General features: G+C 40.2%; 1 protein-coding gene across 1 annotated transcript in view; it reads left to right on the top strand.

The window, feature by feature from the left end:
• LOC147596714 (ATP-dependent chromatin remodeler CHD1-like) overlaps positions 1–11,565 on the top strand; it is an 84,535-nt gene extending 72,970 nt beyond the window's left edge. Inside the window, exons 29-36 of the mRNA XM_086769619.1 lie at positions 376–510; positions 1,672–1,929; positions 3,492–3,632; positions 7,278–7,456; positions 9,336–9,432; positions 9,629–9,686; positions 10,668–10,878; positions 11,075–11,565. Coding sequence (XP_086625745.1) covers positions 376–510; positions 1,672–1,929; positions 3,492–3,632; positions 7,278–7,456; positions 9,336–9,432; positions 9,629–9,686; positions 10,668–10,878; positions 11,075–11,438 — 1,443 coding nt within the window. The 3' untranslated portion in view covers positions 11,439–11,565. The remainder of the gene's footprint in view (positions 1–375; positions 511–1,671; positions 1,930–3,491; positions 3,633–7,277; positions 7,457–9,335; positions 9,433–9,628; positions 9,687–10,667; positions 10,879–11,074) is intronic.
• Positions 11,566–17,167: the final 5,602 nt, after the last annotated feature.

Below are 17,167 nucleotides of genomic sequence, written 5' to 3'. Positions count from 1 at the left end.
ACTCGGCCCTGACCAGCAGCAGGTCTGCCCTAGGCCCAGCCGAGTCCACTGGACAAAGGGGAAACTTCTAGCAGCTTCTTGCAGAAGCTACCACCGTAGCCCCCCTCACTAAACAAAACCAGGACATCTAATCCTATTATATGAGACTAACTCAAGGAATGAATTGCAAGTTTAATATTGTTTTATTCTCTCTTATTTGTATATATTCTCTACTGTTGCATTAGGTTCGGTCTCCAGTCCTGAGAAAAGTGGTGGTCATTAGTGACAATAAATAAAATAAATGCTTTCTTTAACATAGAAACAAAATATTTTTCTGCAACTGTGATGCAAAGACACTTGTCAGTTTACATAATAAAGGTACTAATTTGCATTCAGGGCAATTCAAAGAGGAGGAAAACAAGAACTAAGAAGAATAGAGCAATAAAGGCTGCAAAAATTAAAGAAGAAATAAAAACTGACTCCTCATCACCACCCTCAGAAAAATCTGATGAAGATGATGTGGATAATGAGGTAAACATCATTCATATGGTAGTGATTACTGTTCAATTTTTGCTGTTAATAACACTTTCTATTCGATCTTCTGTTTGACCTTATGAAATTGAAGCACTTGAATGGCATCCTCCTTCTGTGGCAGTTAATATTGCGTCAGTATAATCACATGGAAGATGATATATATTTTAATTTAATGATAAGGCTGTAGCTCAGACATTATGATCAGTTTTCCAAACTATAAGTGACTGTGCAATTTCAATGTTCTTTAAAGACTTGAGCATTGTATCTGCTAGAAATGCAATTTTAATGTAACATCTGAATATAAAACTAACATTTTTGACTAATCCATTATTACTACTGATAATGATTCTTCAGGTAGCAAGTTCAGGAAGAAAAAATCAAGCTTGATTGGAAAGAACAGCATGAATAAATGATGTTTTGAGACATGCAAGTGAATGCTTCCGTGTATGTCAGGGCTTTCATTATTCTAATAGACTACTCAACTTTGTTATGTTTTTATTACTTGTGATGTATTCCTTTAGGCCTCTGTTTTTGTTGGGTCATTTATTTAAATTTATCACGCAGCAGAAACCACTAGAAAGAAAAAAAACCAAACAAAACAGATGAAGTTTAGGGGCCATGTTGCACCTAATTTTGTGACTTTGAAAGTAGCTGAAAGAACACAAGATTCTTCAGAACATCTCTGGAAAAGAGAAATTTGGAACTCTATTCCCTTCTCCTGTGACTGTGAATGTTTAATTTGTGATCTGTAAAAAGTTGCTGGAACAAAGCTAACCAGAACAGAGGTCTTTTATCATCACCATGCCGTGAAAAATCAGCTCAGTCTTGTGATGCCTCCTTCCTTATTGCTTTTAGCTCTTTGCAGCTTAACTACCTTTTAGAGGGGCAGATTTCTTTAGGGATATGAAAGTTAAATGGACTTAATCTCTCACCCTCCACATTGCCCCTGCCCAATTAGTACTTGTTTCGTGTCACATCAAGGAAATTCGTGAGTAGTCCTCATTTTGTTTAGCAGCTGCATCCAGCTCAATTTGATAGATGTTAAACCTAAGTCAAAGAAATCATACACAGATAAAAAGTACATTTCAATCTGATGGTTACAAACCTTGTATAGTTAGGAACTCCATTTGATATGACAAATATGCTTGTGTATTGCAGGATGAGATTGTTTCAGTGAAACAGCCACACAAAAAAATAAAAGCAGAAAAAGAAAATGAAGAAAAGCCTGAGCCAGATATTGGTATAAAGAAGGAAGCTGAAGAAAAAAGAGAGACAAAAGAAAAAGAAAATAAGAGGGATTTGAAAAGGGAGAAAAAAGAAAAAGAGGATAAGAAAGAATTTAAAAATATTAAAGAAAAGAGAGAAAACAAAGTGAAAGAATCTACACAGAAAGAAAAAGAAGTAAAGGAAGAAAAGGTAACTAGGTTTATTTTTCTTATATAGCACTAGAAAAGACCACCAGGTTTTTGTGAATGATTTTGAGTTGAAAAGGTATTTTGGATTATTTACTTCAGAGTTGTCATTTCACTGAAATATTTTGCATCATTTGAAGTTTTATTTTTACCACTTGCAACTGCAAGGACAGACAAATTAAATGGGAAATTACCTCTTTAAAGATGCATAGCTTAGTGGGACTGAGAGTGTAAGTGGAGTGAGAAACTTGTTGTCGTAGTTCAGCCCCGATCAGTACCAGACTACGCAGTCTGTCTCTCGCTCCCCACACCCTCCGAGAGAATAGGAGGAGATGATATAAGAAAAACAGCTCAAGGTTTGAGATAAGGATGGGGAGAAATCCTTAAAGTTACCGTCACGGGCAAAACAGACTCGACTTGGGGAAAACTATTCATTTATTTCTAAAATTAGCAGGAGAATGAGACAGGGAACAAGATAACCTCCCCCCACCCCTCCCTCTTCCCGGGCTTAACATTACTACCTTCCCCTCCCGAGCGGCACGGGGGGGGAAAAGGGAATGGGGGTCGCGATCAGTTCATCACGCGTTGTTTTACGCCACTGTATCATCGTCGGGGGAAGAACTCCTCGCATTCCTCCTCTGCTCCAGCGTGGGGTCCCTCCCACGGGCCACAGTCCTTCGTGAAACTGCTCCGGCGTGGGTCATCTCTTCCACGGGGTGCAGTCCCTCTAGAACAGCTATCCCAGCGGGCCCTCCATGGGCCACAGCCTCCTTCAGGCCTCCACCTGCTCAGGCGTGGGGTCCTCCACGGGCTGCAGGTGGATCTCTGCCCCTCTGTGGACCTCCATGGGCTGCAGGGGGACAACCCGCTCCACCATGGTCTTCACCACGAGTTGCAGAGGAATCTTGGCCAGGAGCCGCGTTACTCCTCCCCCTCCTTCTTCACTGACCTTGGTGTCTGCAGCCGTTCCTCACAACAGGCTGGCAGACGCCTCTCAGGATCCTTTTTACATCTTATTCACTTCTCATCTCCTCTCCACTTCTTGCAGCCAGGCCGGGCCGAGTTGGGCCCAGTCGGCTGCCCGGCAGGAGGCCAGAGGGTGAGGCCTGCAAGGCCCATGAGGCCTGCGCCTCCCCCTCTCTGCCCCCTGCTCAGCTGCTTCACATCTTCTCCCTTTTTTTTTTCCTGTTTTCCCCTACTTAAATACATTATCGCAGAGGCGTTATCACGGGACATTCTGCTACCAATTGGCTTGGCCTTGGCCAGCAGCGGGTCCGCCCTAGGCCCGGCCGAGTCCACTGAACAAAGGGGAAACAACTTCTAGCAGTTTCCTACAGAAGCTACCACCTTAGGCCCCCCCCTCACTAACAAAACCAGAACACTTGTCCATTCTCCATCCCTTGGAGAGAGAAAATAAAAGGTACTGTCACTGAATGTCAGAAGGGTTTTTTTTTTTTGTTATTATTTAAGAGAATTCAGTAATTACAGTGATTGCCTAATTACAGTATAATTCCAGCCCAAAAATAAGGTTTGCTTATCAGATATATCTTCATATTTTGTTCTTAGGTAAATGAAATCAAATCTGAAAATAAAGAAAAAAATAAAAAAGCTTCATTGTTGGATATTCCTGTTCATATTACTGCAACTAGTGAACCAGTTCCTATATCTGAAGAATCTGAAGAACTGGATCAGAAGACGTTCAGTGTGGTAAGTCCCTTGTTGATAACTTAGTGTTTACACTTGATATTCTAAATGAACACAGTTTCTGATGTTCTTGATTTTGCTATTAGGCATTATAACACAGATATCTATTGCCAGTAAAATCTTAGATCAGTGAAGGGTTATCAACACTATACTAAAGTCAGTTTTGTTTTCAGGCCACCAGTTTTTATTTTACTGCATTTATGCAGTTGTCCTGGTTTTGGCAGGGATGGAGTTAATTTTCCTCTCAGTAGCTGGTGTGTTTTGGATTTTTGTATGTGAAGAATGTTGATAAAACACCCTGATGATAGGAGTTGTTGTGAATGAAACCAAGGACCCTGTCCGGCTTTCCAAGTCTCGCTAATGTGCAGATGCGGGAAGCTGGGACAGAGACAGACAGAACAATTGACCCAAACTGGCCAAAGAGAGTGTTCCATGCCATAAACGTCACGCTCAGTATATAACTGGGGGTTGCCCACGGGGGGAGCATCTTATTTCTTGCTTGCTGGCAACGTTCCCCCTACCTTGCTGGCTCCCTTTTTTGCTCCTTTGCTTGCTGCTGGGTTTCTTTTCCGTGATCGCTGCTTGGGATGGGCTGTATCGGTCATTGGGACATCGGGTGGCGAGAAATCCTGCATTGTTCATTTTGTATATTTTAGTATCCTTATATTCTGTTATTATTGCAGTTTTCCTTTGCTGTTCCAGTAAACTGTCTTCATCTCAACCCACGAGTTCTCCTTCCTTCCCAATTCTCTCCCCCGTCCCGCTGGGGATGGGGAGGGTGAGCGAGAAACCGTGTGGTGACCAGGGCTAAACCACAACAGCAGTATAGTGAAGAGTATTTATCTAGTCGTCTTTGCGCTGAATAGTTTTAAAATACAGACTGTCAAGATCCATCCTCAAGAATAATTTGTGGATACTGCTTCTTAAAAAACAGAAACAAATGAAATTTAATGCAGCTGCTGTAGTCTCTGACTTGACCTTATCAAATACTCCTTTGTTCTTTGTAAGCTAACAAGATAAATTAAGTTTCAAAGTTACTCTTGAAGTATTACATACTTCCTGCATTAGAAGAAGGAACAAATCCTTAAGTTCTTAGAAATGTCTTGCCAGAGAGTAATGTCTTTGATATCAAAAGAATTTCCGTTATATCAATACTTTTGACCACAACAGAATCAATATTGGAAGAAAAAAAAGGTAGATATACTCAATCTATGTACAGTTTTATAGGTCAATCGGGGCCTTTGGAAAGATGCTAAGGAGTTACTTTGAGCAGCTACTTTTCTGCTGTGGAAGTTCTATCATTCAGGTCTCAACCTGCCAGACAGGTTTCTGGGTCTACTGTGGTGCTGGCTATGAGAGGCAAATTATCTTGTTTTCTCATTGGTATGGTACTGACCAGTTTATGTATGTGGGATTTTTTGGTTTGTATTTTGTATTTATCTAAAGTGATTCATCCATAATTTCCAGGATATCTTGTGGCTAGGTGACTGAAAAATCACTTCATTCCCATGTACAATTACGCTTCCCTGTTCACCTCTACACTTAATTTAAACAGTGTACTTTGTAAACTGTCTTTTTAAAGGTTGCTTCAAGCTGTGGTTAGTGCAATATGTAATGTAGCTGCTTAATTACTTAATGGCATGAACTGGTAAAGGAACAGCTTCACTGATTTTTTGATATGTCCCTAGATGTTGACACAGTGATGGTGATGGTCTCCAAAACACGTCATATTTTTGATTCTGGATATACAGACTTGCCTCTCTTCTTTAGTGGAAGCAATTCTAGGTTGGGTTTGCGTATAGAACATTTTTTTTTGGCCAGGCTCTCTATTCTGGAAGATATATTAATCATTATGCCATGGTCAGATGCAATATAATTAGCAAATTAGCAAGTTTACCTTTTCAAATGGAAATTAGTGCTTTGGGTTGTTGAGGCTAACTCATTTGACTTCTTGTCTATCTTGTGACAGGTAAAAATATGCATTTCATCTGTCTACTTTGTCATCGTGATTGAATGGTATTTCCAAGCAAGTGTCTATAATTCAAGACATGCTAACTGGTTTATCTGCATTTACACATTTGAATTAGTGTGAGAATTCAAGTATGCCCACATGAAATATATCTATGGGTACATTTGTGTTGTCATCACTGTTACTAATTTAGGCACACCTAAACTAGCTTTATCCTAGATAGCTCAATTTCTGTCAGTATCAGCAAAGAACTCAGGCTTAAAAACTGCTCAGAGAAGGAATGCTGATCCTCTGTTGAATGCCAAGTTTCATTGCTGCAGAAAGTATCTACTTAAAATATATTAAACATTCTCATACTTAATCTTGACACTGAGTTTGTATAGCTTTCAAGGTCCTAAAAAGTAAAATAAGTCTTGTCATATATACTCGTGCTGAAAGTTAAACCCATGATTGTAAAAGCTAGGGGGTTTTTTATATTAAATTAGTGTTTTCTTAAAGCTTTATTATTTGTTTGTTGTAGTTTAGCTCTGCTCGGGACCAAGCTATGCAGTCTCTCTCTCACTGCCCCCACCCTCTGAGGGAACAGGGAGAGATAACATAAGAAAAAGGCTCGAGGTTTGAGATAAGGACAGGGAGAGATCCTTAAAGTTACTGTTACGGGCAGAACAGACTCAACTTGGGGAAACTATTCATTTATTACTAAAACCAAAGCAGGATAATGAGACAGAGAACAAAACAACTTCCCCTCACCCTTCCCTCTTCCCAGGCTTAACTTCTTTTCAAATTATCTCTACCTCCTTCCTCCCCCCGATTGTGGAGGACCCCGACCCTGCCCTGGCGTGGGGTCCTCCACGGGCTGCAGGTGGATCTCTGCTCCTCCGTGGGCCTCCATGGGCTGCAGGGGGACAGCCTGCTGCACCGTGGGCTACACCATGGGCTGCAGGGGAACCTCGGCCGGGAGCAGCATTACTGCTCCCCCTCCTTCTTCACTGCCCTTGGCGTCTGCAGCCGTTCCTCTCACAAGAAATTCTTCACAACCGGCTCAGGCGGATGCCTCTCAGGATCTCCTCTCCTCTCCTCACATCTCCGCTCCGCTCCTCTCTGCTCCGCCAGGCCCAGTCAGGCCCAGTTGGCCACAAGTTGTACCAGAGGAGGTTTAGATTGGACGTGAGGAAAAACTTTTTCTCCCAAAGAGTGGTCAGGCACTGGAATGGCCTGCCCAGGGAGGTGGTGGAGTCGCCGTCCCTGGCAGTGTTCAAGAGGCGGCTTGATGAGGAGCTACAAGATATGGTTTAGTAGCTGTGGCAGCAATGGTAGTGGGAAGACGGTTGGACTAGATGATCTTATAGGTCCCATCCAACCATGTGATTCCATGAAGCTGCCACAGTAGCCCCCCCCCCCGCGACACAAAACCAGCACATTGTTACATACAATCTAATGCTTTCATATAGGAGTAAATTTTCAAATGGATTTAAAATACTACTTTTTCCAATTTAAACCTTGTAGTAAAACTAAAAGAGCTGTAAATGAACACTTGTTTTTGATTTGGCTTACAACAATTAGAACAGTACTGTCTTTGCCTGTATAAATAGCAGAGTAAGGGTGGGTCATGTTTTACAGGTTTTTTTTATCTTTTTATTTTCCTTTGAAGTAATGTATTCCTTTTTTACATTTTTTAGTGCAAAGAAAGAATGAGGCCTGTTAAAGCAGCATTGAAACAACTGGACAGACCAGAGAAAGGCCTTTCGGAAAGGGAACAGCTGGAGCATACTAGACAGTGCCTAATAAAAATTGGGGACCACATTACTGAATGTCTAAAGGAGTACACAAATCCTGAACAAATTAAACAGTGGAGAAAGTAAGTTATTCTACATGATTTTTCTTGAAAAAGGAAAATCCATAATAGCTTCCATTAAGCAGAATAGTTTTTTATTTCTCTTGTTTCTTATTCTCTCTTTCTTGTATTTTTCTGCTTATTAAATAAGGACATGTAAAAAGATTATTATAAACGGCTTCAGCTTCTAATGGATTCACTTTTTCATACTTGCATAGCAATGCATTTTGTCCAGTAGGTGGAGTCGTCATCTTCTTAAAACCAAAAGCAAATAGTGAATAACTGTATTTAGAGTATACTTAATGTTTAGTGGAAAAGAGTTCTTATCATTAAAGAATCTGACTTTTTCAACTTTGAAGTTCGTTTGGGTTTTGGTTTTTTTTTTTAATTCATGCCAAAAATAGACCATTATAAATTTGTGTGTTGAAGTTTGAATGATTTTGAGTTGCAGAATCCTTTATTATTTTAAAAAATATACTCTGAAATCAGATATTAACTATGACTTTATAGAAAACATTTATTATAACATACTCAGAGATGTATTTCAAAATGAAAAAAGTTTTAAGTGTTCTTATGAATCTGTGAGGTGATAAATTCAGAAAAAAATAAGAAAATTGTTGATTTATAAAATTGTTGTATTTAATTGTTAAGTTCTTAATATAATTTGAGTTAGTTTTATCATAATGTGCACTTTAATCCTTTATGAATGCAAATCTATCCTGCACTTCCATATACGACACTCAGTCAAATGTTTCGTTTCCTTGCAGACTGTTGTTAACATAGAATATTTCAGCTGTTTGTACTTGCTTTACTTCAAACTATTAGGGTGAACTGAAATACAAAACCAATATCCATGTCTTAAAGACACCTTGGTAAACATTATATTTCTTTAAGTGGTAATTCATAGTAGAGCTGCTATAATATTAATTCATAATAATGCTACAGTACCATATATAGATTATTAAAATATTTATTTGATCTGTCTTTAATAAGACATAGGATTTAGTAAATATATTAATTCTATATTTCTTACACAGATATCATTGGGCACACCATTGGCTGGTTGCGTCTACTTTTGCAAACCTCTAGGCCAAAACTATAATGTTTAAATCATCACAGTGAAAGAGCAGATAGATGCTTCTTGAGCCTACACATTTGAGATGTTTCTGAAGTAAACACTAATTAGAACAGTAGCATTCTGTAGTCTGTTAAGCACTTCAGCTGTAAACTTTGCTAAAAGAATTCTAGACTTCAGATCTGATGTCTGCAATCATAGAAGCAAATGTTGTCTTTAGGGTATTGGCTTCTTGACACCAAAAGGGTTGATTTGTTTTCCTTTCTTCTTTCATAGCATAGATTAGGATCAGTTTTTGCCATGTTACTTCCATCCTCTTTCAGATTTCTCATTTGGTTTCAAAAGCTTTGACCAGGCTTTGGAATTATGTGGAAAAATCCTGTCCCTGATATCTGTAGGAAATGAGGCATGTAGGTCAAATTTCTTACACTGCAAGAGAAGTTTGGAAGAATCTTTACTGAGTAGTAAATACTCAAGTTTTCTGACATAATTCAAACAATCTTTCAGAAGACTTGCACAACAAATTGAAAACTACATTTTTATGCAATTGCACAAATCATTCTATTAACAGAATTGCCATTAATGATACTTTTCATGCACTTTGGATTCTGCAATCATTGTGATAAATAATACAAAATGACAAATTATTAAAGGAATTAATTTCTCCAATTTTTGAAATACAGCTAAGCAATGTTTGCTGTGCAGCTAGGTGATATTCAGTTTACTGAAGTACTGTTGAAATAACTTCATTTAAGTCCATGTTCTGTTGTATGATACAATAAAAACTAATATATGCAAGAATTATAACCTCTCTTTCTTTTTCCTCAGAAACTTGTGGATTTTTGTCTCTAAGTTTACAGAATTTGATGCCAGAAAGCTACACAAGCTGTATAAACATGCAATCAAAAAACGCCAAGAATATCAGGTAATACTTTCAGACTCTCTAAATATACAACAGTTTTATAACTGTTTTATTAAGTATCAATTGAGTACACTCAATACATTTGAAGTGTATTTTACTCTTCATAGTAACCTAGTCTGTTTTCTTAGGATATTTTCTGAAGGATTCAGATGCAACTTTGGGAATTATCAATGACAATTTTTGTACTTGTCTCTTTTAGCAACACAGTGACCAGAATATTAGCAGCAATGTGAATACATATGTAATTAGAAATCCAGGTAAGAAATCTTGAGCATATTATTGTGCTGGGTATCTTAAATGATGGTATATAAAATGAAATAAGCTTAAAACTGTCTCCTAGAACTCTCATACTGCTGGATATCATAGGGATAGGCTGACTTAGCGTAACTTCACTAGTTTATTAATTAAATTCAACTGAGCACGAACTGAACTTTGTACTTGCTGATTTTAGTAGCAAGTTAATTGGCCATTCTTTTAAAGTAAATAAATTAATTAAAACCAAAACACAACACTTTTTTTTTTTTTTAATTTAATTTTGAGGAGGGGGAGAGGCCAACTCAACACTTGTAAACTTGGAGGCTCTATACCTGTTTGTAGCAGTTGTAATGTCACCTTATTGTAAGAAAGATATTCCCTGAAGTCATGGTTAGCAATCAGTTATATGGTATGTCTTTTATTGTTGACAATAATGCTGTTTTTCTATGCTCCCACACTTGCCTTCTTGTAATACTTGTTTTTTATATCATGTTATGTAAAACCTTGAGTAAGTTATCATGGATTTAAAATGAGTATAATGTATTTTAGGAATACCACTAAAAATCTTTCATTAATAAGATGTACCTCTAAAACTGATGTTCATGCTAGGGCTATCTCTCCTTAGAGAGGAAATTCCTATCATTCTTTCTAAAATTGCTCTACTAAAGGCACCTAGTCTCTACTCACTGCTCATTTGGACCACACTGATCCTCTCCATTCAGTCTGTAAGGTGGAAAATTTTAGTTTCTCAGCCCTACATATCTACATTTCTAGCTTGCTTGCCTTCTATTTACTTCTGAGGTTTCTCTTAGTTCATTCACATCAGTGCATTTGTCTTTCAATTATTTAGATCTTGTTTCTGTCAAATTATAATGCTCTTTTAAATTGCTTTAAATCTAACAGGTAGACGTGCTGTTTGAATTGGTGAAGAAAAAAATGTATAGTGTATGAGACTTCCTTATAACCTCTACTTTATTAAACAGATGTTGAAAGACTGAAAGAGAATACCAACCATGATGACAGTAGCAGGGACAGTTATTCTTCTGATAGACATTTGTCACAATACCATGATCATCATAAGGACAGGCATCAGGGAGATGCTTATAAGAAAAGTGACTCTAGGAAAAGATCCTATTCAGCCTTCAGCAATGGAAAAAACCACAGAGACTGGGATCACTATAAACAAGACAGCAGGTAAATTGCTTCAGCAATTGTAAAATCTGTTAAGAATTCCCTCCCTGGTTTTGCAGTATGCTTGTAGTAAGCACCAAAGTATCTTTTCTGAGTTATGCAGAATTGCAGAAATTTCTCTAATGCAATTCTGTTGAATTGACATAATTGTAGTTCTTACTATGTGTTCAGTAATACTAATATAAGTAAATATTTTCAGATACTATAGTGATAGTAAACATAGAAAGTTGGATGACCACAGGAGCAGAGATCACAGGTCGAACCTGGAAGGAAGTTTAAAAGACAGTCGGCCTCATTCAGATCACCGTTCCCATTCAGACCACAGGATACATTCAGATCACCGTTCCACTTCAGAGTACAGCCATCACAAATCTTCCAGAGATTATAGGCATCACTCAGACTGGCAAATGGACCGCAGAGCTTCTGGTAGTGGCCCAAGGTCACCATTAGATCAGAGATCTCCTTATGGTTCAAGATCTCCCCTAGGACATAGATCTCCATTTGAATACTCATCAGATCACAAAAGTACACCTGAACATACATGGAGTAGCCGGAAAACATAACAAAGACTGGCATTTTCTGGACCTTCTTTTAGCCATATACAGTAAGCTAACACAGTAATTGCCTTATGTGACTTGAAAGATACGGACTGGATATTCTGTCAGTAGCAGTGCCAGGATGCAAGGTCTATTATCCCAACAATAGAAAAATATTTTTATATTTAAAGTTTATGCTGCACTGTGCTGCAAATGTTGTGGCACTTTTTTTTTTTTTTTGCTTCCCCTCTTTAAGAAATTGAAAACATTTACTTTTACAGGGACCTCAACACTGCCCCATTCAGACTGGATCTCATAAAACTGTCTTTAGGCTGAACGTAGTTTAAATCATGTTTGCAAATGAATTTTTAAACACTGACCTGTGATCATGTTTCAGGAAGGAAAGAGGAGTTTGTTTTGTTTTCTTAGTAAAGAATTCTCAAGGACTTTGTTCACTTTCCAAAGCAGTGTTTACATTGTACACTGTAACCACCTTGCCGCTTTTCATCACAAGCCTGAATATTTAAGTTCTGTACCTTTAACTGTAAAATAGCAAGAATTTCTCCTGTTTGTGATCAGTTGTAATAATGCCTTTTTACAAAATAAAATAAATGGCTGAGAATTATTGCAAACTAATTAAATGAGTGTGAGATATGTTCACCTGATTCGTGTTAATGTGAAGCAATACTAGGGTTGCATGGTGAAATGTGACCCTCTCTGTATATGGAATCTTTGATTATCCTGTTTGTTCTTATATAGCCACAGGCTTAGGGGAAACAGGATGATATGTACATAGTTTCAAGCCCATTTTTTTGTAGACTGTATATAAGTTTTTTTGTAAATGTATTTGAGTTATTGAGATGTGTTTGGCGGGATTCACTCCTGCCTTGGTAGTTTAACATAATTAGAGGTTTTACCTGCTGCAAGGTCATAAGAAGGACACTGAACAGTGGAGCGAGCAAAAGGCGGGAAAACTGGGCTGGGGGCTGATGGCCACGAGCACGTAAACAACTCCAAATATGGGATCAGCCGCTTCTGTACTTTTAGCCAATTAACACCTGTGTAGTGGCCGGAGACACGCTCTTAGCCAGTCAGCACCTGTCACAAACGGTGTGAGTAACCAATGGAGTGTAGATTGTGAGCTCCCAAAAAGGAGGCAGGCACGATGGGGGGACCGGGAGAGGTTATAAATACTGTAACTGTGAACAAAGGGGTGTGCGTCTTGGTGGAGCGAAGACTCCCGGTGCACCCAGCGCTGTTTGCTTGTTTCTATTCAATAAATTGGAAACTATAATTGGAATCCTGTTTTGGGACTCAACTCATTTATAACAAATTGGGGGCTCGTTCGGGAGGGTCTTAGTTCCTGAATTCTGACTTGATCTAGGAGGGGCGCCCCACCGTTTTTCTGTTTGATTGGTGGCTCCTGGTCAGGTCGGGTCGGGACTGACACCATCCTGAACCCGAATAGAAGCAAGCAAAGAATTTGATTTTTATAAGCTCCCTTGCCGGCCGTAGACTGTTCGGTTCGATCCCGAACAAATTTGCCCGTAATTCTGCGCGCGAAGATCCGAACGAGGACGACGGAGTCGTCAGTGGAATCCGGTTCGATCCCGGTTCCGAAGCGTGAGTATTTAAAAATTGTTGGTGTAAGTCGTTCGGTTGGGTGGGAGTCGGTTGCCTGTGTGTGTAAGAGTGTGATTGAGACGGAACCTGGTTCCGAAGCGAGTGCAGAGATCTTCTAACCGCGGTTCCAATCTCCCGCGAGGGACTTGGCCGGTGAAGGACCGAAGCGATTCCTATAGGAGTCGTGGGTGGGTGATAGGTCCTAAACCCCCCTGCAAGACACTCTTACCGGTAACCAAGGGCTGTAGGAATTGCCACAGCAAAATTCCTAGATGGGTCAGACAAAATCGAAGACCAAGGACCAGGAGAAAAAGGGAGCAAATTATCAGATATACCGGTAAAAAGTTCATTTGGAATAATAATAATAATTAGAAATTGGGATAAAAGGGGCCCCGTAAAAGAAAAAGATAAATTAAAATGGCCAAAGGAACCTCTAAAACCGTATGTCTTTTGGCCTACTCTTTTGAAAAACTGGATTTGAGAGACGAGGGAAAACAGAAAACTAGAACAAGAATTTTTGTAGCAGCAGTAAGAGAAAGTTCGAAGGATAAGACTCCATCTGGAAAGAAAAAGGAAAAAGAAGTAGAACAAACACCCCAGGAACAACCATATCGAGAAAGGTTTACAGTCCCTGTTTGTTACTACTGTAATAAGAAGGGACAGGTTCAAAGGAGCTGCCGTAAGCGGAAACGAGATGAGAAAATGCATAAAGAAAAATAGGGGTGTCAGGCACTATGTCTTCTGGGGACTTCCACCTCCGCCGGCGGCTTCCCCCCCCCCACCTCCGGCGGCGACTTTCCCGCCCCCTCCGGCGGCGCCAAATACAGTGGCTGGGACCGCACTTCTTAGAGCACGGTTTGTGGCTAAATGCTGGGGGGATATAGGAAGGAAATTGGAAAGACTGGAGGGTTTGCAGGAGGCACCGGATCCAGCCTGGTTCTGGGTCTTGGAGCTGCTGTTGGGTGCGGGGTGTAAAGCTGCGGCAGGGAACGCGTGGTCCAAAAAAGGTGTAGAAATGACCCGTCGTGCAGCAAAGGGATCGGCTCTGGGCCTCAGATCTGCCCAAATTGCTTCAGGGGGCCTTGCACCAAATGCGCCTGTCTCCCTTGGTCCGGGAGTGCCAGGAATGACAAAATGTGTTGTAAACATTTGGCTTTGTCGCTGGGTCCCTGTCGCTGGGAGCTGGGACGCGAGGCGGGAGCGAGCGGTTGTGGTCCGGCAGCGCCTGTGCGGCTCAGCTGGCCGGCTGCTCGGCTCCCGCTCTGGCGAGGGAGAAGCGTTGGGTGGAAGGAGAGAGAAAGGAGCAGCTGAGCTCGGGGCTGATCCCACCGCTGGTTCCTTGTCTGCTTCCCAGCCTCGGGATCTGGCGGATGAGGAGCAGCCGGTGGTGGGCGGGAGCGAGATGAGAGGGTGTTTAGAGAAGAGTGGGGGTGTCGGGGGCTGTGTCTTCTGGGGCCTTCGGCATCAGCAGAGCCCTTGATAGAATTATTGATTGGTCCCCATGGGGAAGAAATTTTATTTTTATTTTTAGTATTTCAGTGGTGGGGGTAAAGGGAGAGCCTTTTAAAATGCCTATTTTGAAGGAAGTGGAAACAGAAGAGAAAATTTGCCTTAATGATTTACTTTTACTCCCTAAGGCAGAATACAATTTATTAGGAAGGGACCTGATTTTGGAATTAAACTTGAGTATTCGGAGTCAAGGGGACTAATATTTACAGATTCTAAATATGCATATGGGGTAGTCCACACTTTTGGAAAAATTTGGGATAGGTTTCCATTGTATTTGTAGTCTGTTTATGCTAAATCTGGCCAAAGATAAGTATTGTCCACCAGAAAAATGCCTCTGCCACTTGGAATTTCTGTGCTGACTTTTGTGGCCAGAGCAGTTAACAACTAATCTACAGTGGCATAGAAAATGGTGAAAATCTCCTAAAGTGCAATAGATTTTTTCAAGTGTATTGTGCCTTGTTCTGAAACTTTTATTAAGTAGGTGCACTTGACAGTATTGAGGTCATTTGTTATGGTGCTATTTCAAGTCTAGGTTTAGGCCCTTGTACATTTTGCCCATAACAATCCTCTAATTTATATACTGTACTTAGTTCAGGTGGTTATTCAAGGATGTACTAACTTTGTCTAGCATCTCTCTATATAAAAGAATGCTTATAGTTCAAGTGAGAATATTAACAGCTACTAATTTTTAAAATCTTATTTCAAAGACCTGCCTATTTCCAAATCCCCTCACTTTGTTCAGACTCTGAAGAGTTGCCTTGGCAGACACGTATCATTTGCTGAACCAGGCCCATGGGAAAGATGGCTTAACTTCCTTTTACAGAAGGAACTGACATGTCTGGAGAGCTCAAAACTCATTCAAAAGTATATTTTGTGACAGCTAATTAGGATCATGAGTTAGCCTTTTTCACTGCTTCCTTTGTAAAATTCCAGCATATACAAACGTGCAAACATAAATGCAAACCACTGCAAATAGTAGTCATACATTACATTTAATGGGATGGACCAAATTATAAGCATTGATTAATGGGATGAACCAAATTAAAAGTTCAAGTACAAGCACTGCAAGTGTAATAAAAGATACAGTTGTGTTTCATTCCTATTTGTGTAGCACTTACTGCTGGATGTGATGTCCGAGATGTTTTCTTTAGTGCAGATGTCCTGGAAAAATGCAGTTTCTCTTGAATGGAACTATCCCTTCTCATATAAAACTGCATTGGCATGTATTAACAAAAATTTCTTGGAATGTTGTTTTTTTTGTTTGTTTTTTTGTTTTTTTTTCCTCTTCTCTACAGCAAGTGCATTACTGCTGTTTGTTCACTCTCTTAGTTCCATCTACCCGAGAATAAAGGAGTACTTTGTTTAATGAGCTTTGTTTGACAAATACTCAGTAAGGGAAATGGGAATGATGGCTCAAACGCCACCCTTGGGATTTGCCATCCATCAATTTAAACCTGGGGGGATAGAGTTCTAATAAAAACATGGAAAGAAGAAACCTTATCTCCCCTATGGGAGGGACCTTTTCTTGTCTTGTTAACAACAGATACTGCCATCCGGACTGCAGAGGAGGGGTGGACTCACGTATCACGAGTTAAAGGACCCGTTTCTGAGTGGACCGTGACTTGGAGACCAGGGGAGACCAAAGTAGTGTTACAACGAAAGTGAACCTGAATTGAGGCTGCTGACAACAGAATTCAACACCTCAATAAGCTAAGTAACTGGGAAATTTCATTGTGGCAACTCCTGTAGCAATCTGAAAAGGTTCTAAGTAAACATTATAATAACAAAGGTTCTTTTAAAATATATTGAAGACTGGTGTAGAGGAAGTATAAACTTTTGGGACATAACATACAGGTTTTAAAAGGACGGTTAACAACCGCACAGAAATTACTTTCTGATCCCGCTTGACCCTTAAAGGAACCACCCCTTTGGAACACCACAGGTAAAGGAGAGGGCAAGACCGGAGTGGGAACCGGTGCTGCGGTTTAAAGAAGTCTGCCAAGGGCTGCAACCCCTTCGGGCCGTGACTACCGAGCACTATGGCCCTAACCGGACCTCTTCTAACCGTGTTAGGGGTGAGCTTCCTGACTCTGGTGACGACAGCGAGCAACTGTAGTCTTTGCTTCTTCAAACTATATGGTTAGAAAGTTACTGGTTTTATACCCTTCGTCTTCATGAGCCCCCCCCTCCTTTCGCAGTCCTGCATGCCGTGTTTACATAGCCAGGTGCCTGTGGCCGACCTTGCATACTTTATGTAAATTTCCATTGTTCTGACAAGGTTTGATGAACAAACAGTTCACAGTTTATCACATTCCTAAATGATATTCTCATGAGAACTTGTTGCTGCAGCTTTAGATAAAGGCAAGGCCTGGTACCAAGTGGGAGCTGCCCGCAGGCTCCTCTGGTACAGTGAGCTGGCTGAGTTTGTCCTGCGGCCAAGGGATTTGTGCAGCACAGCTTGGCACAGGCGTGGGTTTACTCAGGTTAACTGTTACGTGGATCACTAGCTCTTTGAGGTCTTTCCACCAGGATCACTACAGAAACTGAAAACCAAAAAGTCATCCTTGATGTTAATTAATTAATTTAACATTGAATTTAACTGGTATTAATAAAAACAACACTAT

Source organism: Chlamydotis macqueenii, chromosome W (assembly GCF_036417535.1).
Source record: "Chlamydotis macqueenii isolate bChlMac1 chromosome W, bChlMac1.mat, whole genome shotgun sequence".
Taxonomy (NCBI): domain Eukaryota; kingdom Metazoa; phylum Chordata; class Aves; order Otidiformes; family Otididae; genus Chlamydotis; species Chlamydotis macqueenii.
This window is presented reverse-complemented; position numbering and strand designations above follow the sequence as displayed.